The sequence below is a fragment of the Episyrphus balteatus genome, chromosome 1, assembly GCF_945859705.1.
Source record: "Episyrphus balteatus chromosome 1, idEpiBalt1.1, whole genome shotgun sequence".
In the NCBI taxonomy this organism is placed as follows: Eukaryota; Metazoa; Arthropoda; class Insecta; order Diptera; family Syrphidae; genus Episyrphus; species Episyrphus balteatus.
In genome coordinates, this window is record NC_079134.1 from 25,370,841 (window position 1) to 25,395,025 (window position 24,185).

The following is a 24,185-nucleotide window of genomic DNA, read 5'->3' on the forward strand; positions in this document are numbered from 1 at the left end:
GCAATTTTTTTTCAATAAAAAAGGAAGATTTGTGGCACTCGGGTATTGAAAAAAAATCGGCCCCAAAGTCAAAAATTATCATGGGTAAGAAACAAATAATTCTATTTAAAAATTAATATCTGAGCAATAAAAAAAGATATTTACATTCTTTAAATGCTTCTTCTAAAAATCAAGACATTAATAAAGTTTTTATCATAAGTATTAAAGGAGTTATTAATATTAACTTGAGTAAAGGCATACCAAAGTAAGCGTTTTCTTAAATCATCGCTAAAGGGTATCAACTTTGCAGATAGAGAGTTACTGAAGAACAATTTTTTTCTTTGAATATACCCAAGACCCAACTAACAATTTTACTTCCACAAGGTTAGGATCTTTAATTTCTTGCAGCTAATATCTCTACAGGGCTTGTATTTAGTTTGTGAATCGAAAATTCAAACTTCCGAGGCTTAACTTTCGTTAACCGCTTCCTAGAAACCTAGTGCAAGTAGAATTTAAAAATTTCTACAAGCATTAATGAAAACATTTCGTTTAAATTTCAATATGGCCACATGAAATTCCATTGTAGAAGCACAAGAAATAAAAGCCAATAACTGACTCTTTTAAATGGCTTTGCAAAAGAAATTGTATTAGAACTGCTTACAAAATCTTTATGAATGCTATGTATTTTTTTTATCCAATTCGAAAATTATTAGACTCAAAAATTACTTAGGTAGGTTTTTTAATATGGTAGAAGTACCTTCAACTTATACAATTGCCTTAAATGCATTTATTTTCTATATTACCAAAATTATGTCAATAGTATATGAGTCGTGATATTCATTTAAAAAAAAAATTACGTTGAATTTCAAATAAACCGCAGTTAAACGGTTTTGACTTTTTAAACAAATATTCCACAAAATTAATGTGTTATAGTTACTCCATTCTAATATTTGAATTAAAAAATTGTTGAATCATTGTTTTTGATTGAAAATTATGTTTAATATCACTTTAAATATAACGACTTACATAATTGTTTTGCATCTCTGTGTGAGAAAAAAAGAAGTTCAATTTCCGGCGCATGCGCGAAAAGCTTTTAGTTTTATATGTTTGCCTTTGCGAAGTTAGGGGTTATTTATTTATATTTGTAGAAGTCCTTTAAGTACAAGCAAAACATTGTAAAAAGCATTTAATTTTATAAGTTTGCCTAAGCGAACTAATTTTATTTCTAGAAGCCCTGTGAAAGTGAGTACAAGCTAAATTTTTTAAACTGTCAGTCAAACTCATGAGAATAAGAAATATTTGGATAAGTGCCATTATGGTGACCATTTTTGGTTTTTTTTATTCATTGTTATAAAGATATAAATGAAAAAGTTAATTCTCTAATTTTTAAGAAAAAGCCAAAAGCCCAAAAAAATTAAAGATTTTTTTTCTGCTTCGGAGAAATGGGGCTTGACGGCATCCGGGTGAAACCTCTAAAGTTTAAAAAACCGAATTTTTCAGATATTCCAGAAAAAATTGTTCTTGAGTAACAAGTTATTCTCTTTCATCTTCTCAATAATGACATGGTTTGACAATCAGTATATAATATTATTTAGTCTTTATTAAATAATTTTTTACAAGATAAAAAAAAAAAAAACAGAAAATAACCAAAAATAATAACTTTGAAAAAAAAAACACAAATGGTCACCATATTCTTTAAGATAGTGCAACTCATCAGGAAGTTAAATCGAAGCCCTTAGGAAGCTCTGGTTTCAACTAGTCCAAATTTGAAACTCTTTTATTATATACCTGAGTAGCTCGATGGGTAAGGTACCGGACTATCAATCAGGATGTACGTGGTTCAAATCCAGCAAAATGCGTCAAGTAAGTAAGAAGTTTTTTTCTTTATTCTATTTGGGATATACCTCGTTTAGACTTTCACAATCCTTCGACAAGTCTACTCAGAGCTTCTAAATAAAAATAAAAGCCTGCAACAATAATACACATTTTCAAATTTCAAATGTTGGTTGTTTCTATAAGGCATTAAAGACATGTTATGAGTCTCTCCAATCAACTTGCATATGACTCTTCTAAGGCCTATCAAGCTTCTCGGGTGGGCCAGATGGGCTTCTCTATGGTCGTATACAAGCAATATTTCTAAAATCGAAACAGCTTCGTTAGACCCTTGTGGAAGTAAAATTGTTAGTTGGGGAATCATCCCTCAAAATATTCTTATCTCATTCCGGGACACCCTGTATACTGGGCGAAGATATTTCTTCAAAATATTTGTTTTCCTTTATTGCTTGAAATTAATAGATTTTGAAATGCATTATAGTTACTCAAACTATATTATATGTGCCAACATATTTATGCAGATGTCACACAGAGAAAAATAGACCACATAAAATAGAACAAAAACAATAAGATTTCTCTATGGTTTTCATCCAAGAAGGAAACCTTATTAAAACAATCGGGTTTTCCTTATTGTTTTAAATCTGCAAAAAAATAAAAAAAAGATGACCAGGCTGGGAATCGAACTGGAGACTTCAAATCATTAGTCGCCCACCTTACCACCTCAACCAACCTGCCATGAAATTATTGATCGCGATTTTTGTTCTAGTGCTAAGTTGCAAAAAAAATCAACTTTTCAGTCAAATTTTAATAAGATTTTCTCTATAAAAATAATAAGAAATCTCCTTAAAAAAACCTTATTAATCGTTGATTTTAATAAGATTTCCTTATGAAATGTATGGACGGTAAAACAATATGGGAATCTGTTAGTTTTTAGCGGGTCATATTTTTCTCTGTGCATAATTCGCAAATTTTTAGAAAACCGGTTCTCACATTGCACAAATTCAATATTCAATTCTCCAGAAGCAATGATACACATTTATCAAAACACATCAAAATGTACAATCAAATTGCCTCTTTAGTTTCCAAATTGCTCAGTTTAGTTTCATTAAACAAACACACGAGCAGATAAATGCACATGTTTGCTCAAATCAGTTATTAATAAATTCTACACGTTTCACATTAAAATTTAACTATTACATATAACAATATTCGATATCGATGTTCTATTCAAATGTAAACATCGATTTTCCTATTCATTAAAATTAAATAAATGCTTTCTATTTTGTTATCATGAGGTGAACAATGTACCTACCACTAACATCATTTACATAAATATAATAACCTGAAGTTATTTTTGGTGTTGAAAGTTAGAAGTCTATTTGTATCAATTTATAGAACGACACACCGACACCACTGCCCCCTAAAAAAGTGAATACAATTATCATGACCCTGTTTGTTCTTTTTTTCTTGTAAAAAGAAATGAAAATTTACCAATACCTTTTATCACCAAGAAATTAGGGTGGCAAACCATTACATGGGTTATTATGGTCATTTGTATATTATCAACTTTGTATACAAAATTAGTCAAGTCAATCATTTGTTTAGCCAAGGCAAGGGTGTAAACGGATATAATGGAAAAACGAGCAGTGACTAGACTAGAGAGGTCAGAGAATAATTTTTCGAGGATATGGAAGTAATAGTATCTTTGTTAGAATATTTCATTTAATACCTAATTAGACTTTTGTAAGATCTACACATTAACGTAAATGCATTCACTAACACCAGTTAAGTGTTAATAGTTGTTATTTCTGAAGATCATAGACGTAGTTTTTTTTTTTTTATTTTTGACCTGTTTGCATCTTCTTCTCCACTATTCACTAATGCCCCAAAAATGCCATACAAATCCAATTTTAGTCCGAATACATCGTAGGATATCAGATTACAATAATTACAGATTTTACTGTCTCTTCGAAAAAAAAACACCCTTTCACCAAATTTTTTTTTATAAAAACTCTTTATTCTTGCTTTCTATCCCAAGATCAATGTTTTTACCAAATTTCATTAGGGTGACCCATCATTTTTGTTTTCACTCAAAAAAAAAAAAAAAAAAACACCCTTTTAACCATGATATTTTTATAGACATTTTAGATTCTTGTTTCTTGTCTTAAAAGTAACATAATTGCTAAATTTCAATAAAGTACCACTAATATAACTCTAGTATTACACACTTTTTCAAATATACCCATATTTTCCTAACTTCTAAAAAAAACACCCTTTCACATAAAAAAATTTATAGACTTACATTATTCGTAATTCCCATGGTAAAGAGAACATACTTAATGAATTTCGTAAGGGTACCATTTATACCATTGATTTTATCGGACTTATCGCGGATTTTTTCCTATTTCCCAAAAAACACCCTTTATTATAAATGAAACATTTTTACCAATTTTCATTAGTGTAATAATTTTTTCATAATTTTTGTGGTACTAATTCCGAATTTCATCATTTCTTAAGAAAAAACACCCTTTCACTCAAGATAATTTTGTACACTTTATAGATTCTTAATTCTTATTCCAACCAAAACATTTACACTAAGTTTTAAAAATTAATACAATTTAAGTCGGCTGTTATGATACCTTCCTCACACACAACTCAACCCACCAAAAAAACACCCTTTCACCAAAAATAATTTTAAGAACTTTATGGATACTTTGTCCCTGCTTTATCTTAAACCTTCATGCCGAATTTTGTCAGTGTAGCATGTTTTTCACATGGGTTTCGGTTATATTTTACTTGTTGAAGTTAAAAAACAAGCATACTTGTTTTTAATGGGCAATAACTTTTGTTAAAGCAATCGTATTGACTTTATTTTTATGTCATTAGATTCAGCATCAAAAAATACCTTGAAAACATGTGTCATACATAAATGATGATATTCGACAAACAATTTTTTTCAGTATATTTTTGACCTTCACTCCCTCCCTCTTGTCCGCGAAAAAACACCCTTCCACCCAACTTTTTTTTTATAGACTTTTTTTGTACTTGGTTCTTAACCCAAAAGCAAACTTTTTGCCAAGTTTCATCAGTGTAACAATTTTTTTTTTAAATGCCTATTTTACCTGTGGGTAGGTACTTAGGGGGAGTGGTCACCCTTCGTACACGGTCACCCTTCGTACAGTGAGCTTAAAACAAAAACTAAACGGTATTCAAACACGTGCTTACTAGTGTGCATAGACATAGTAGGCGCCGAGCTGCTAGATAAATTTTGAATCCTAAGTGCAACGGATTCGGTCGCCACAAGACTTTTAGTGTTTTTTAGTGCTCTGAGTAATTTTTTTATGTACATTTGATGTCATGTTGTGTTTAAGTTAAGTATGTTTTTGACTAAACAGTAATGAAGAATTGTTGTTTAAAGTGTTAAATTTGTGTTTTAATTATAAATATTGCAAAATCTCAGTACATTTTTTCAAAAATCGATTTTTCTGCATTATGTACAGCTTGGGGAGCATTCGTACAGTCAAACATGGGGCACATTCGTACGCATACGTATGCCCGCCAGTAAATTTTCTTGAGCAGATAACAATCAAAACACGGAGTTACAGTTTTATTGAAATGAAATTTAAACCTCTATAATAAGTTTTTCGCATTCTATAGTAAATTAAGGTTGGTATTTTTATATATGTAAATACTAATTTGTTTCAGAATCGTCGAATCGTGAAAAATTGAGTTTTTTATTTGTTTTTGTTTTTTTTTGAGTCAAGTTCAATTAATTAATAATTAATTAGTAATTAAATGTTTTAAAACTCAAATTTGGCATTTGACAAATCAAAAGTTAGTCAAATTAACGTTTTAAATATCCTGTACGAATGTACCCCATGTGCTGTACGAAGGTACCCCACGGGTGGGGAGGATTCGTACAAAAATCTAATCCCAGTAAAATGGCTATAACTATTTAAGCCTTTGACTTAGAAGTGTCAAATTTTTTTGTAAAGTGTAATAATATACATAGTACAAATAAAGTCCATTTTCTCGAAGCTGGAGTGAGTAAATAAATAACTAAAAATAAATAAGTAAAAACTGTAGGAAGGGTGACCACTTCCCCCTACTATTAAAGTAATTTACGGCCTAATAGTCTAAGATCCCGCATAGGACGACCTACACTCATCTTTATACCTACCAGTTGAGAGTTACATATATTTTCCGAAAGGTAGTGCCTATGGAAATAGTTTACGCATGGGTTGCCTAGCGATATCAAGGCATAGGGTTGCCAAGCTTTAAAGTTAAATTTTTGACTACGCCACCCTGCTTATAAAGCAAGTCTGAGAGTCTTAAAAAAAAAAAATCCACAACTCGAGATATGGACTTTTTAAAGTCAAAAAATACAAATTTGACGTCTGAGAAATATTTCATCAAAAATCAAAAAAATTAGAAATAGTTTTTATGTTATTAGAAAGCTTACCTAAATAAAATATCTTGACAGATTTCTGCCAAATTTTAAATTCAACGTACCATTTTTGCTAAGTAATTTTTTGAGAATTTAGAAAAAGGTCAAAAAGCTATCTCCTTAACAAAAAGTGGTAGAAAAAAGATTGATACTGGAATCGATAGATATTGTTTGTTGTTAATATATAAAAGTCACATATGTATACAAACAAAAAAATGACAAAATCTGCAACTTGAGATATAGGCGTTTCAAAGTCAAAAACGTGAAATTCAATGTTTGCGAAATAATTCAACAAAAATCAGCACGAAAGGTATTTGAAATGATGTTTATGTTTTTGGAGAGCAAAAAAAAAAAAAAAAAAAACTTGATACGTATCTGCCAAATTTTTGGCATTACAACACGTTATTGTAGGTGTAACAGTTGATTTTTATTAAAATTTGTTTTCAAATCAAATTTTTTTTTTGAAAATTGCGCGTCCTAGCTAAACGGTGGGGGGGGGGGGTAAATAGACCTCCCACCCATTCGATTTTTTTCTTGTCTCAACCCAACCAATGTGGAAGGGGTACAAAAAAAAACCAAGACCATAGCAATTTTTTTGAGTTTCTGTTTTTACGAAAAAGTAATGAAGTTTAACGAAAAAGTTATGGATACCAGAGTTATACTCGACAGAGTTATGAGAGTGGAAAGCCGAAGTTATGAAAAACAGCAGCTGAGAATACTGAAGTCATAAAACGTGGCTTTTGAGTTGGAAGAAATTAAGAGAAACTATTTATACGGGGTGATTTTGGAGGAATTTACCAAAATGCTAGAGACTTTACGTTGGGTTGACAAAAGAAAAAAAAATTTATTGGACGGGTGGTTTAGCCATTAGGTGCTATTTTCTAAAACATTTACTTAATTTCAAAAAAAAAAAAAGCATTTAAAATCAACTGTTACACCAACGATAAGGTGTTTTACCTTTTTGTTAAGTCAAAAACTTCGTCTTTAATAATTTTTTTAAATAAAAATTAAATTTAAAAGTCAAAACTTTAAAAACAAAAATGGAATACAAACTTTCAAACTAATTTTTTTATAAAATCTTATGGTTTTATTGTTTTGGTTTTTTTTTTCAAGATCTACCGTAAACTAAACAATTGTAATAATAAAAATAATATATGTATGCTATAGCAATAACTTTTTCTGAGCTCAAAACTTGACTGTTCAGCCATCAAGTTGTTGACACATTGCTAATGACATGCACATAAAACGCCAAAGAAAATAATTATCACAAGAACTTAAGGAGTTCAAAGCATAAATTTCAAATTTCAAAAACTCTCGTTTCCTTAGAACCAAATACTTTGATGGGTTGTATTTTTTTTTTTCAAACCAAATAACTCACTAATTAATAAATTGAAATAAAATTGAAGTTAAAGGTATCCCTACCAATTCTATTATTGTTTAAAATTAAATGGAAATATTTCTCTTTCTAGGCAGGAACTCAAAAAACATTTTAAGGTTTTCCAAGAAAAGAAATTAACTTTTCACAAGTTCGGGGGACCATATTTCAAAGTAGTTCTTTGAACTGGGTTGTCAGGGTGTATTATTTTTAAATGACAGTACAAGCTTAGTCCATTTTCTAAGAGATTAGTTGAATATTTTCGTGCCAATTAAATATGTATGACAAATTTTGGTATTGTAGCACATTTATTCTTTTGTGATTCTATCCCAAAGGCCAGTTTCACAGCTCCCACTTAAGTTAATGGGATAGTTCACATTTTAACTTGTCCTCTGTCATGTCATGTTGAAACCTCAATTTGATCGTCTGGAAAATTTGAAAAATGCTAAGCTACTAAATTAAGAAAGAGTTTTTAACCTAAGTTTTCAATAATTTTAAATCAATTAGTCAAAATTTCCTTTAAAGTCCCTATTTACCCATATTTTTACATCAAAATTCCTATTTTAACTATCATCAACCAAAACAATCTCATGCTACTCGCTTACAACATGTTTGATGTTCGATACAAATTTCCCCTCCAAACCAAAAGGAGAAAATTTCCCTAGTAACAGTTTATCCTTATTTCAAATATCTAACAGCAGAATGCAAACTCTTTCTAACGAAAAATAACCGTTTACACAAAAGCTCGTCCTTTTTCTCTTATTCTCTCTCACTCTCACTCACTCTCTCTCAATTTCTCATAAAATACCAAATACTCGAGAAAAAAACACAATCGCAACCTATTCCAAAAGCAACTAAAAAAAAAAAAAACCATACAACTTTTGCTTCTGACTTCTCACGAAAAATACCAGAGGGCAGAACGAGTCATGCTAATCGGAAATTCCACGCAAAATGCCAACCTAGCCAGGACGACGACGATGGATAAGGACACACAATTTTTTTTTTTTTTTTATATTTCTTTCGATATATAAATGTTAGTGTAAAAAAGCACACACAGATACACACATACACACAATCAAACACAAAAAGTACTCTAGAAAACAGCACCAACCACCGCGCCGCGCCACCACCATCATCATCATCATCATCATCGAGAGACATTCATGCAAACTTAATTCCAAATACATGAATGTAACGGTTTTTAGTCGAAATTCGTACGCCTAACTGTTCGTACGCGCGAAATTTATATTGTATTGTATATTTGGATAATCGTATACATCGAGTTTTTTTTTTTGGTTTATATCGTTTTCGTTTCGAAAATTTATTCTTTCGATCAAAAAAAAAAAACAAAAAAAAGGATATATACACAAAGAGGAAAAAAAAATAGTAATAAAAACAACGATTTATGGTTATGAAATTCGGGTTTTTTTTTTGTTGTGTTGTTTGATAAACAAAAGGATAACCAGTCATATCGTTAGACTAAACGTTATAAGGGTATTAAAGAAAGAAAACAACAACAAGAACTAAAAAAAAATGGTCTAAATAATCCTTTGGATTACCAAAAAAAAATAATAACACAAAAACCGGATATAGGACCTTTTAACAAGGCACAAAAAAAATAGAGAAAGAAAAAAAAATAATAAATAAATAAACGATTATGAATCATTCCCATTCAATTGAAACCGTTTTATGTCCTTGTTTCATCATCATCGGATATTTGGCTATTTTAATCGAGTTTTATGCATAGCTTTCGGTCGGTTAGGTACATATTTTATTTAATGAGTGTATAGTGTCCTTTTTTTTGTCTAATATTTTTTATAAAAATAAAAAATATCCTTGCAATGTGTGCGTGTGTGAAATAAAGGATGTGAAGTGATACAAAAATAAAATATTCAACAAAAAAAGTGAGAAAGAAAAAAAATAAATTTCTAAATTGAGAAAAAGGCAAAGAAAAATATGTGCAAACAAAATGAAAGGATAATCAGAAAAAAATATCCTTATTCTAATGAATTCTATCTTCACATATCATCATCGTCTAAGTTCAAAACACAAACGGATAATAAATTCTCCTCAGCTAGTCACCATTATCAGCATCATTCCAGCCGAAGCAGCAACCACTACCAATCAAGAGAATCGGCTCCTCGGCCACATCATCAGCAGGACTCGTCGTCGTCGTCCTTTTCCTCCGGATCATCATCATCGTCTTCATCATCATTCCACTATCACAGCACATATCATAAAATTATGGGCTGTGACCACTGGCATATCATCCACTTGATTATCCTTTTAATTGGTAAGTGATATACTTTTAAGTACGAACAAGGATAACATACTTATACACACATAGACTATAAAAGGCGTATAGATGAGAGAGTGTCGATTAGAAAGATATAGCTTCTCATAAATGCGAGCAGATTTTCCTTCAATAAAAATAACGTTTTATTTGTAATCACCCAGGACACTTAGTTCGTCCTTTCCTATTTTATGACATGACAAATAATAATAATATGAAAAGATAGGGAAGGGGGGGGGTAAAGGGGGGGTACTTAAACAGAGTGCAATGATATGGAAGTTATTAATTCGGTGATTTGTATTCAATGGAAGTGCTCAATGAATTATTATTATTGTAATGTATGTGAGGGAGTACGTATGTATCCTTGAATGGCTTCTCTCTTGCTTCGTTGTTGTTCGTCGTCCTTGTATAGATATTTTATTATAAATATACGGGCGGGTATCATCAGTATTATATGTGAGTCCAAAGGATATCGTCTTACTTGATGATGAGTATCGTTCTCGTCGACTCTCTCGGATTCGGAAAAGCGAAAACAGGACAAAGTTTTTGGAACTGCATTATAATTTCATTAATTATTTATAATGATAAAAAATGAGTAAATGTATCGAAGGGACGATAATATGGTTTGTGTGTCATATTTCACATCAAGGATATACTTACAGTATATAGCAAAACACTCTTTACTGCTTTGGATATAATGTATGATAGAGGGATGAGTTAGAATTTGGATTAAATAAAAATGGAAAGGGTGGTGGGAAAGGATATGAGTAAAGTACAATGACAAAGTTTTGAAATCATGTCTGGTAAGCTTACATATATGTATTTGAATAAGAGAATTTTGGTTAAAGGACAGTGGAAGGATTTTTGGGGATTTAATTTATTCTTGAAAATGATTCATTAGTTTTTTTTTATCCATCATTCTACCAACATTCGATTTATAAATTCTTCATTCTAAGTTGAAGGTTGTGATCATTAAAATTCATAAAAAGCCACAATCAGTAGTTAGTTCATCTAGAATCAACAAAAATACATACATACAACAAGAAAAAAAAAAAAACTGAAATGATTGATTTGCATTGAGTTATTTCATTTGTTATCCTTGTTTTGTGGTTTTGGTTTTTATTTATATATACATATTTTTTTTACTAAGAATTTAAGGAATTTTTTTTTTTTATATTGTATTGTAAAAAAGCTTTTATGAATATAATTTTATATCCCAGCTTTTGTGGAATATTTGATTAAAAAATTGAGTGAGGTGAAAGTGAATTGGAAATTATTGATCATTTTTTTTTGTGTGTATTTCTGTGCAATAATAATGTGGTTTAATAATAAAAATATTATGTGGTTTGTTTGAAAAACAAAAAAAAAATTTTTTTTTAGTAGGTAAAAATTATTGTATTTAAATTTTATGAGGTTTATTTATTATTGATGTCAAAAATAAGCTTTAAATAAAAAAAAAATGAACACAAAAAGAATTTAATATGAATTCAACAAATGTGTAGTTCATTATAATAAAGTTCATTCAGGATATGAGGTCATGTTCATGTTCAATTTAATTCTTTTGTTTGATGTTTTTTTATGTCCTTGTTTTTTTTTTTTTAAGAGATAGGTGTAAATGTAGTTTTGAGTAAAATTTTAATTCGTTATGTACTTTATAATTAGTGTTGTACCAGAATATATATATTTTTTTTGTTGTATTATTTATGAATTTTTGTGGAATTTCATTACATTTTTTTTATTTTTAAATTATTTATCTTTGGTGATGAATTTTTTTTCAAGGACTTTTATTTTAATACTCTTTTACAACAAAATAATAATAAAGCGGATAAGTATTAAGAAAAAAAATAAACAGATAACAGAAAAAGTTAATATTTTTTTTTTTTTAATTTTAATTTTATACCTACTTAAAATCCAAAATGGTTCGGATTATAGATTTATATTTTGTTTCATTTTGTTGTTAATCGTCCAAGTTATTATCGTGGATTATATTTTTTTTAATCCCCGTGCCTGACTATCAATCAGAGACTAACTTTGAAGTTGAACAGTGTACATTTCATGGAAGTTAGCAAAAAAAATTAAGGCAAGTTTTTCTGAGATCGGTGTCTATCAAGTTGATAGAGAAGATTAGTTTTGTCCAACTAACTGCCTTAAAACTCTGGTTTGTAGTTTTTGAAAAAAAAAATATTTTTTTCTGCTTACCTACTTAACTATTGTTTAATGTTGTAATTATGTTGAAATATGTTGAATGTTCTTATGTTTGACTCATGTTTTGAAAAAAAAAAGGTATGGATATTATTATTCATGCCTCAGAGCGTTCAGCAATCACAAGCACCCGAAAAAATTCCTCAGTAGAATTTCGCCTTTTTTGTCGAATACTTTTTGGATTCGTATATTATTTTTCAAAAATTTCAATAAAATCAAATAAGTTTTTTTTATTTTGCTCAGATACCAACAAAAAAATTAATTATTTGAAATTCAAATAATAAAATAATCAAATATTTTGCCTCTAAAACTTGAAAAATGGAGGAGCTTCATTTTGTGGGTATATTTGTATAAGTCGCTCTTTTGTACTGAATATGATGGCATGTTATATTCTTAGTGCCAACTAAGTTACCATTTTCACCTTCCCTTGAGTTATCTATTGTAAAGAATTTGGTTATAATAATTGGTGCACTTGGGTGTATACGTACTATTTTTTTTTTTTTTTTCTAACGACGACGCACGCGACGATATTAGCTGCGTTCCTTTGGAAATATTTATCTACTTTTTAGTACTTAAAACTACTTTGATCTACTTTGCTATACTGAAAAAGTAGTTCAAAGCTGCTTTAAGTACTAAAAAGTAGATAAATATTTCCAAAGGAACGCAGCTATTGTAAGTAGTATCAAAATTTAATAGTTAATTCTTCTTTCTAAAACCTGCAAACTACATACAAAATACAAAAAGCTTTCAAATCTTATCAATTCTTTTAGATTTAATATGGAATCTAAAGAATAACTTTATGCTGTTTTGTGAGTGGAGTTGTGTTAACTGTTTTTCACTATAATATATCGGCAGCAATTCTAGTAAGCAATTGACCATTTTAGTTCATACATCCAACATTTTTTTTAAGATTGAAATGTTATACCTAGTGTCCAACCGAAAAGCTTCGGCTTTGGCTGAATTCGGCCAAAAAAACAACATTCGGCCAAACCTTCGACTTCGGCCATTTTAGACCAAAGTTTTGGCCGAAGCCGAAGAATCTGTTTATTATATCGAGAAATTTTTGAATGCCGAAGAAAAGATTGCAATCTTTTCTTCGGTAGGTATTCAAAATTTTCAAAACACATGTGTGCCATCATAGTATACGCCACACAAAATTTCAATTTTTGAATTTTGCCCAGGGGCGTATACAGGTTTACTTCTTGGGGGGGGGGGGGGGGGGGGGGGGTCATGCCAAAATTTTTGGCACAACAATTTTGATAGGTGGAAAATGTGATAGTTGAATCGAACAAAAACGGAATGTGATTCGTTTGCTTCCATTGAATAATTTGCCTAAAAGCAACTATGTATATATTTTTTCCGCTAGCCTAAAGTAATTTTAAAAGTTACCTACGATAAAAAACAAAATCTTTTTTTATGTAATAAACAGTGGTAACTTTTGAATTAACAGGCAAACGAATTGCATTTGAAAATAATTTTGTTTTTTAATTTTGTTTTAAAATTGAATGAAAGAATTCAGTTTGGAGTTTGATACACCAAATCGAGCTAAGAAAAAACTTAAAAGAAAATAAAGTTTCTTCTTTGTTTTTGTATACTGATGAAAATGACACTCGGTTTCGTGTCTACACGGTGCTATTACACCTTAAAGATAATTTTTGAATAAATTACCTCAGTACAGACAAAATTAAAAATTAATTGTCTAATTTTTGTTTTAAATAATTTTTTGTTGTATTGTTTTCGTATTAGAAGTGACACAAAAATGTAAAATTTTCGGGGTGGTCGTGAATTTTTTCTCGTTATAACTTAAACAGTTTTGGGCGTGCAAAAAAAAACATAATATAAATGTAAATTTAGATTTGTACAAAAATTATGATAAGATTTTTTCGGTTAGATGAACCTTAATCGAGAAAAAAATGTAATATTGACGACTATCTCCGAAAATTGTACCTACATTTTTTCGTTGAAAACTTTTTATACGGAAACATTACAAAAAAAAAAGTTTTTTAATTAAAAAAAAAATAGAGAATGAGTTTTTCTACAAAACAAGACAAAACAATCTTTTCTACAACAAACGGAAGCCGAGAAAATCACAAAAAGGCATTTTTCAAAATGGCGGCCAAAATTTTTTTTGTAAAAATGTACTTATTTATGAAATATCAATGCTTTCCGAATATTCTCAGATTATTTAATTATGTAGTTATAGTAAAAACTGAGATTTTTGCCAAAAATTGAACAAACCTCAAAAAACTTCAGTTCTGCAAGATTTCAGCCTGTCCCTATTTTTTCCATTTGCTTCATAGTAAAATGTCTCTATTCACTGGACTAAAATTATAGTTTGCCTTAAAACGCGATTGAAGATTGAGAAATGTATGAAAATCGATGAGTTCTTGAGGATTAATCCGTTTATTTTTATAGGGAAAGTTGCTCTAATGATGATTTTTTTTTAACATACCCAATTCAATTTTTTTTTTAAAGCTCTAAATATGTATTCTTGTACGGATTTTAAATCTACACAAAACTCTACATTAGAATTCAACTGAGTGTCTGTCAATTTGTAATATTATCGAACTAATGAAAATAATCCTAATCCAGCATAGCATTCGCTAAAAATATGATCGTATTCCCAAAAAATGGTAAAATAGGTTGTTTGAATACCAAAAATTTTTTTCACTTTTTATTTTCGTTCATGTTCTAAAACTTCAGTATTTTGAAAACGGTCTTTCTTAAAGGAATTGAGTATAACATAACAATTTCTTGTTTAAGTTTTGAGTTCTTGTATACGCCGTTGATTTTGCCTGACTTTTTTCCGAAGATAGTTGCTGTAGACTGATGGAAAAAAACTTACATACCCTTAATATAATTGAATCGGTCATTGCAAAGACCACTTACCTAAGTCACATTTATTTCAAAGTCGATTTTTTTTTTGCTGAAAATCGTTCCTCAAAGGTTAAGTCCAGAACAGTTTTTCTGGTTTTTTTCGTTATTATTTCTTATCAAATATGACTGTTATTTGACACATCTGTTATTTTACACATACTAAATTAAACTTAAAAAAGTTCTTCGAGATTCCAGTTATTGCTTAGTGAAAAATTCAAATTGTTGAACTTAAGTGGTTTTTTAAATGACCAATTCAATTACAGAGTTAGATAAACTATGATTTCAATTGTTTATCATAATAAAATTTCCGTATATTTTAAATGGCTTTGTATATACCCAATATTTTCTTTTTTTTTTTTCCAAACGGCGGAAACTTATTTTAGGGCTCTAAAATAAGTTTCCGAAGAAAGAAGATTTTCCAAGAGCACAAGAAGATACCTTAAACTAAATTTTTTTTCGGGGAGTAAAAACTCAACAAGAAAAAAACATCAATTTTTGTCAAACACATTATTTTGTCTCTATTCTAAATCATTCATCGAAACAAATAAATTATTCACAAATAAGAAAATATTATGCAATTCTGTTTTTTAATACTTTTTATAACAAAAAAAAAGAGTTTACGACACGTTTTTAGGGTTACAAAATATTTTTTGGCTTTTTTTTGAAAACACTCAAAACGCATCAGTACCATCATTTTTAATGTCCAAAACATTTTTTTTTACGTGATTATGTCTTATAAATCGAAGAACCATGGCAGCCACCACAAAAAAGTGACGCCATTTTCTCACGCCATTTTTTTACACACTCGCACTTTCGCAGTGCGGCAAAAATGTCAATTAAAAATTAAAAATAAACTAGGTATTAGAATTAAAATATAATAAATACATTTTAAGGATATTAAAAAATTCCATCTTTTAATTGGGTAAATAGGGATAAAACAAAATTTCAAAGAATTGGCTATTTTCTAAACGCGACAATGTAAAGTGTTGAATTTTTTTTTAATCAATAGATAAATTTATTGCAAGACTGACAATGGTATTGAAAAAATTCTAAAAAATTCAAAACCATGCTATTAATGGTTTTCTAAAACTAAAACATGAGGTAGACCTTTGACAAAGTAGTGATTATAGGTAGGGGAATTTTTTTTTTGGCAATTTGAGAAACGTCATTTGAAAGATTATATAAAAAAAATTAGGGGTCTAATACGGAGTTTTTATTTTTTTTTTTAATTTTAGCATTCAAAAAATCTCAAGCTTATAAAACATGTAGTCTATGACTGTGCGCATACATGTGCGAAAAATTGGTAATTCCAAATGGTTTTTGACCGAATAACGGGAAAAACAAGTTTTTTTGTCCCAAGTTTTTTTTTGACCTTTTTTAACCGTTTTTTATTTTTATCTTTTTTTCTTCAAAAGATAAATTAAGGAAATTTATATTGTGGATAGAATAGACAGGATATATCTGTGCAAAATTTCAATCAATTTTGTAGTCACAATTTTGAGATAAAGGTAAAATAAAGTTTTATTATTCAACAGGTTTTATCTTTTGATCTAAAGCAAATACAAATTCTATTTAACTTTATTGAGCATCCTGATAATGTTACCTTTTATTTGGTATATCACACATAACTGTACATTCACTACAAGCTACACAATGTTAAATTAAAAAACTTGCAAAATACCTCAAAACACCAGTGGAGATCTGTTGATCATGAACACAGCCACCAGTGTGGGAAGTACCGTAATCTCAGTTTGGAATTCCGACATGGTTGGCTTTGAAAAATTCCAACTTTTTTTCTAGGCACCGCAGAAATAAGATTGAAACGTCATATGAAAGGCGAAATTATAAGCTTTTACATGATATACAATTTTTTATAGGTTGTCTAAAAAAAATTGATTCAATAGCGTGAGAACATAAAATTATATGTTTTTTTTTTGCTTTTTTGATGAAAATTGATCGAGTTCAAAAAATTCTAGCTCTTTTTGTAGATGCCTAATAGACATGATCGATATATATATTTTCAGGTGGTATAAAATTTATTATAGGTTGTTTTATCAAAAAAAATTAATTTTTGGGTGATGGAAATGATTTTTTCACTTTTTTCATAAGAAATAAATTATTTTAATACTTTTTGCGCATTGTATAAATTTAAAAATGGTTTTATTATTTAAAAGAAATATTTGGCTTTTTAGTGGTATAATTTTTTTTGTAAGCTTTTAAAATAAAAAAATTAATACAATGAGAAAAGAAAAAAGGTAATTTTTTTTAGCTTTTTCTTGTAAATTATGATTGTTTGAAATAAATAAACGCTTCAATTGACTCATTTTAAAAGCACACAACCTGTTTTCTTACAACATTATCACGTAAAATCATCGTCCGTAAACCGGCATTACAGACAACCTCTTGTTTTTTATCTAAAAAAAAAACTTTTGACAAAAAAAATAAATATAAATAAATGACATTTTAAACTAGAATCTCAAGATTGCTCGGCAAACTTTTCATATTTTCGAGAGTTGAGAAATTCTAAAGTTGATAAGCTCTAGATTTAGTAGGTATTTGACATTTGATAACTTCAACTTTCAGTGAATAAAACCAAATTCTCAAGTTGAAACTAAAAATCCTAAAGTTGTATTCAAACACCCTAAAACACCTAAACCTACCTAAAATCAAAAAATAGTAATTCTTTTTTTTTACATCTTTGTCATAACAAGCGTTCCCGAAATAAAAAAAAAAAAAACAAAAAATAAAACAGAAACTAAGTAGTATAACCGGGGTCAACATAATATTTATTTATCCATAAAGAAATTCCTTAAAATAATTGACTTAAATGTGGATTCAACCCATTTTAATTTTAATTTTGGACTTCCGGGAACGCTTTATAGGTAGATAAGATGAAAAAAATAGAAATGTTAACTTCTTCTACCAACTTTAATTGAACGTTGTTTTTAAAGTAATAAAATGCCATTGAGTGATTTTTAAAACTTGATATAAAGTCAAGTTTTTAAAATCACTAAATGGCTTTTTTATGCAAGTCAATTTAATAAAGACAAAAGAAAATTTTAGTTTTCAACAAAATTACCAAAAACTATCTCAGTTTAAATTTACCAATAGTGTATTTATGTATGTATAAATTGACAAGTAATGATGAGGGTTTAATTACTTTTCAAATAAGTGTCAAAAAAAAAGGACAAGAGGAAAAATTCAAACCTCATTATTTCGAAATTAAAACATGAAAGTCATTAATTTTTTTTTTCTTATTTTTTGAACTTTTTTTTAACTGAAAGCATATAAGAATTAGATACGTGTATGTTAACTGCACATACATATATACAAACATCTTCTTGTTATTTTCTTGATCTCCAATGATTCCAAGAAAAATATGTGTTGTAACTTTTATGTAACCTAAATAAAGTCACTTCAATTTTACAGTAATATTAGAATTCCATGGAGGCAAATCAGTACCCAATCTTAATTAACATTCCTTTTTCTTCCTATATTATATATGTGTTTGTGTGTTTGTAGATGTGGGTGTTATTTTTTTTTTTTTGCTGTTCGTCCTGTGTATTTAGTTCATTTTTCAAATTTCCATTCAGAAGCACACGATTTCCAGTTAGAAGAACATTGTAATCTTTTTTCAGACATTTTTACCCGCTTGTATGGTACTAACATCCTGTCCGTTCCCCTTGTCTTTTTTTTTGTTTTTTTTTTTTTTATCCTTAAAATGTGCACGTAGCAAAGGATATGCTCTTAATACCCACATGTATATACGCAGTCAAAATAGATAAGGTTCTAATCGAAGAAGTGGAAACATCAAGGACTCAGCTGGTTGTTTGAAATTTTTTTTTTTTATTTTTTTTTCACTTCTTCTTCTTAATTTTTCTTTCATTTTCCGCTTTGCTTTCTGATATATAATATGTAATGATACCTACCACTCTCTAGACATGATTTTTTTTTTCTATTTTTTACAAAAAAAAAAAAAGATAAAAAAATAATTACAAAATATCAGCATCAGGCATTACATACACATGCTTAAAAATGTATGTTTGCTCCTGAGCTTTGGATGATTGGAGCAGGGAGATTTTCAGATTTGTTTTTTTTTTTTTGTTCAAATATTTTGATCTATTTTCAATCTAAGATGGATTTATTTTAAGAGACTGTTAATGAAGCATACGGAAGAATGAGCATAGAATATTAAAGCCGAAAAAATTTAGACATTTTTGCTTTAGAGAAGAATTAAAAGTACCTTAAAAAATATCTTATACTTGCGTTAGAGGTTATAGTTGGTATGAGAGCTTGTGGGATAACTTCCAACATGAAAAATTGTAACAATTTAAGAACATTAAAAGTTTTAATATATTTTTGGTAATTGCTTTATTTATAAGAACTGATGTGTGTAGTTATATTTACAAAACCTAAAGCCAAAAACGAATTTACAATCAGTTTTCATTACTTTTTATATTTCAATACCAAGTGGTAGCTCTTCAGTCAAACCACCAATGTAGCTCTATGCTGAGTCTATACATTATCGCCTGCAAGATCAGCTAACATATCGAGTGGAAGGACATCTGTCAAGCCACCATTGACACCCGTTGCTGAGTCTACAATACCGCCTGCAAGATCAGTTAACATATCGAGTGGAATGGCATCTGTCAAGCCACCATTGACACCCGTTGCTGAGTCTACAATACCGCCTGCCATATCAGTTAACTCATCTACTGGAAGGTTATCAGTCAAGCCTCCAACCGAAACGTCGTCAAAAAGACCTGATTCCACAACTGAACTGAATACAAAAACAGCCAAAACGATGGCAAAAGTTATAGATTTCAATTGGAACATTTTAATATTATTAACTGCACGACGATACTGTTATGACTTCGAAAGAAACTTTTGCTTTTATACCCAAAAAATTTCTTCGAAATTGCTTACTTTTTATAAACTTTGTTTTGATACAGTCAAGGTTTATTTGTTAAGTCATGCATGTTTTTATTTATATTACCTAAACAAAAAAAAAACAAGCTTACCCGTGCGAGTGATAACAGATGATTATTTAGCGCAGAAAATTATAAATACATTTTTTCAAGTTAGACATTTTTCATAAGAAACCTTTTTCTAGATACAAATCCAAAATGGAATTTTTATGATAGAGAATATTATATGAAGAATTTGGTCCTAAAATTAAGCCTGTCTTCCTAAAATTAAAAAAAAATTATCATTTTCATTTTCATTTTTTTTAAAAATAATATTCCTGTAGGTCATTTTCATAATTCCAGTGATATAACCTGTGTATAATCAATTTATATTAAATCATTGAATAATTATTGCGATATAAGTACTATCTATTATATATATTAAAGTTTGGTTTTGTGTACGTTCGCTAACCGGCCACACAGACTGACTCATTTTCTTAATTTTTTTTTTTGAAATCAAAGAGGCATAAGAGGAGAAGGTTTAAGGCAAAAAAAATTCAAGATTTTATAGGGTAAATAGGGGTAGCACGACATTGAAAAAAGAGGCTATTTTCTAAACGGTAAGTCGTAAAGAGTTGACTTTTTTTTTAAATGATAGACAAATTTATTCAATAGTTAAAAAAGGTATTGAAAAAATTCAAAAAAATTTCAAAACCAAGTTGTGAGGGTTGTTTTGCAGTCATAGACCTTCGACAAAAGACTAATTAGAGGTACGCAAAATTTTGCACAGAAATTTTAGTTACACCATAAGAAAGATATTTAAAAAAAAAATTAGGGGTCTAAAACGGATTTTTTTCATAGGCCCTGTATTTTGAAATAAAAATTTTTGAAAAACAACCTAATTTTTAGGGACATTTTTGAGTAGTCTTTTATTTTTTTGGAATTTTTAAAAGTCTGCAAAAAATCTCAAATTTATAGGAAATATAGGTTTTAATCATGTGCATGCATGTACAAACTTTTGAATTTTTAAATCGATTTTTGACCGAATAACGGGAAAAACAATTTTTTTTTGTCCCAAGTTTTTTGGCCGTTTTTAACAGTTTTTTATTTTTATCTTTTTTTCTTCAATAGATAAATGAATGAAATTTACAGTGTAGATAGATAATAGGCAAGACTATATTTGTACAAAGTTTCAATTAATTTTGTAATGACAAATTTGAAATATCGGTAAAATAAAACTCTATTTTTCAAAACGTTACATCTTTTGATCTGGAGCTTACAAAAATTTGTTTTTATCTTTATCTTTATTGAGCATCCTGATAATATTACCTTTCATTTGATATATCACACATAACGCTACATTCACTACAAGCTTCACAATGGTAAATTAAAAAACTTAAAAAACGTTTTTAACATAGGCCACTTTTTTTTTAAATTTTAAAAATGAATATTTTTAAATTAATTGGACGAACTTTTCAAGTTTTGATTTCCTTTTTGTATTGGGAATTATGACAAATTACAAAGTCGAAAATAGAAATAAATACAAGAAATGGCGGAACGAAGTCCGCCGGGTCAGCTAGTAGCACTATAATTTAAAATTCGTATGGAACTGGAAATAACAACTAGGCATGACATTACGATGATAGAAAATGTGAAATAAGTGTGTATTTTTTCTGCTTGGCAGTAGTTATGAGCTTTATAAGATTCCCTAGAGGCGAAATTGAAATTTTATTTTTAGGACCAACATTAACGGTATAATGGAAGAGCTTATTTTGATTTTGATTAAAAAAAAAATACATGTAGGTTCTGTGGCATATTATAGGGTCCTAATTTTGATATAGAAAACATTTTCTTGACTTCTGAAATTCTTGTAAACCACTTAAACGATTTCAAAGAAAATTTTTGTGCATAGTAGTCTTTAGCTAGAAATATAGTAAAACACAAACAAAAAAGTACAATATGTAGGTATAAAAAGTACAAAATAACAAAAACAAATTTATATTAATGTGACTTTTATGAAATTAAAATATGTAGGTATGTATTTGAAAATTTAAAACTTTTTTGTACTTTTGTTTTTTTGTAATATATAGTATATAACAATTTTACGTGACATTACGATGATGGAGAATGCCAAAAAAGTGGGTCCGGCAATTCTGTCTGTCTGTATGTCTGTCTCTATCTGGAGCTGCAGCCTAAATAAGTGAAGTGAATAAGGTTTTTTTAAGGAGATTTCTTATTATTTTTATAGAGAAAATCTTATTAAAATTTGACTGAAAAGTTGATTTTTTTTTTGCAACTTAGCACTAGAACAAAAATCGCGATCAATATTTTCATGGCAGGTTGGTTGAGGTGGTAAGGTGGGCGACTAATGATTTGAAGTCTCCAGTTCGATTCCCAGCCTGGTCATCTTTTTTTTATTTTTTTGCAGATTTAAAACAATAAGGAAAACCCGATTGTTTTAATAAGGTTTCCTTCTTGGATGAAAACCATAGAGAAATCTTATTGTTTTTGTTCTATTTTATGTGGTCTATTTTTCTCTGTGTACATGTACACATAAGAGCCAACTTTTGAAATAAAAAAAAAAATATTTCTTGTACCGTTATTAACGGTAACTGTCATAGAACGTTTATTTATGAATATCTCGTACAAGACTACCCCGCTTCCAACCAAAATTTTTATACAAGAGCGTTTAAGAAAAGGTAATATTAAAATTTAAGAAAATTTTCAAAAAACACACTTTTGGATTTTTAAAAAATATTTCAAAAAATTTTTATTTTTCGAAAAATCAAGTTTTTGAAAACGGGTTGACGAAAAATTTTTTAATTTCGTTTTTATGTGTAAATTAATTAGGTATTTCTTCAAAATGACATACCAACTTTTTTTTTGAAAAATGTTAGAAAATTTTTATATATAAAAAATAATTTTTTTAAAAAACGGCTCCAACGATTTTTGAATTTTTTTTTCTAAAAATACTTTTTTATACAAGAAATAAAATGGCATACTTGGTTTTTTGTTAAAAAATCATTTAAAACGGTGTTTAATTAATTATTATAAAAACAGATTTAATTTTTCTATACCTATTACTTATGAAATTTCTTCAAAATATCAAATTTTAAATTTCTTGAATAAAAAGCTTTAACATTAGAGTTACTTTAAGCATAAGAGCAAGTACGTGCGACCCCAGTCGTGCAATTTATTTTTAAATACATATAGTAGGTAGGTAATTTCTATTTTGTTTTTTTTTTTTTGAAAATAATTTTTTTTCATCAATTAATTTACTTGAAAATTGGTTAAAATATGTTGAAAAATAAATTTCTTTTATTTTTTTTGAATATTATTTCTATACACCTACCCAAAAAATTATTTGTATTTTAAACCGACTCTGTATCCCGCCAACTTTCGTTGGCGAGGATGAAACATGTCAAAAATATGTTTTTAAACATTTAAATGCAATTTTTATTTATGTTTACATTTGTTATAAATTAATAATTAATTTTGATTCTCTACAACAAGTTTTAAAATCAATTTATCAAAATTATGCTTTGCTTACGAGATATATGAAAAAAAAGGGGGCCTTTGCACCCCTTTCTTCAATTCCCACCCTCTCATTTAATAGCATACTGCGGTTTTATTTTCTCTTATAACCCATTCAACGTTTTCTGAAATCAAAACTCGTGAACGTTCTCATGATTTTCATTTTAAATGCAGTTTAACTTAGATCGAAAGATAATATAATTTGAATTCCACAAACATGAACAATTTTTTTTTTTAAATAGTTAATCAGTGTCAAACTACACGAATTTTGTTCAGTATGCTTCTCTAACAATATTGGAAATTGAGTTTTATTAAGATTTTGAACTGATAAAATATTTTTTGTTATATATTTCACATGAAAATAAAAGATAAATTATTTCCATAATCAAAAAAAAACCTATAGCTCAATAAAACTTAATAATAACGAGATTGTGAAATTATGCCTCAATTTAACAAAAAGTTAATATTCATGTACAAACACCGCAGCGCCACGCCGGAAAAGAATTATACATAAATGCAAATTTTAAGGACATAACACATTTTTGTAGAATTTTCGGTAGTTTCTTTAATAAAGAGCTGCTATGTATTTAGCCATTTAAGAATATTGAAAGCCAGTGATAGCTACCAGTTTCCATTATAGTAAGGAATATCCAGTGGTAATTGATCCATTGGTGCCTCTAACAAATCATCTTCAAAATCATCTAGCACATCGAATTTCAGGCCATCAGTCACATCATT

The 24,185-nt window shown here is 28.7% G+C and overlaps 1 protein-coding gene across 1 annotated transcript in view; it reads left to right on the forward strand.

The window, feature by feature from the left end:
* The first annotated feature begins 8,999 nt into the window (after positions 1-8,999).
* The window catches only part of LOC129907891 (uncharacterized), a 163,319-nt gene continuing 148,133 nt past the window's right edge, over positions 9,000-24,185 (forward strand). Inside the window, exon 1 of the mRNA XM_055984373.1 lies at positions 9,000-9,927. Coding sequence (XP_055840348.1) covers positions 9,591-9,927 — 337 coding nt within the window. The 5' untranslated portion in view covers positions 9,000-9,590. The remainder of the gene's footprint in view (positions 9,928-24,185) is intronic.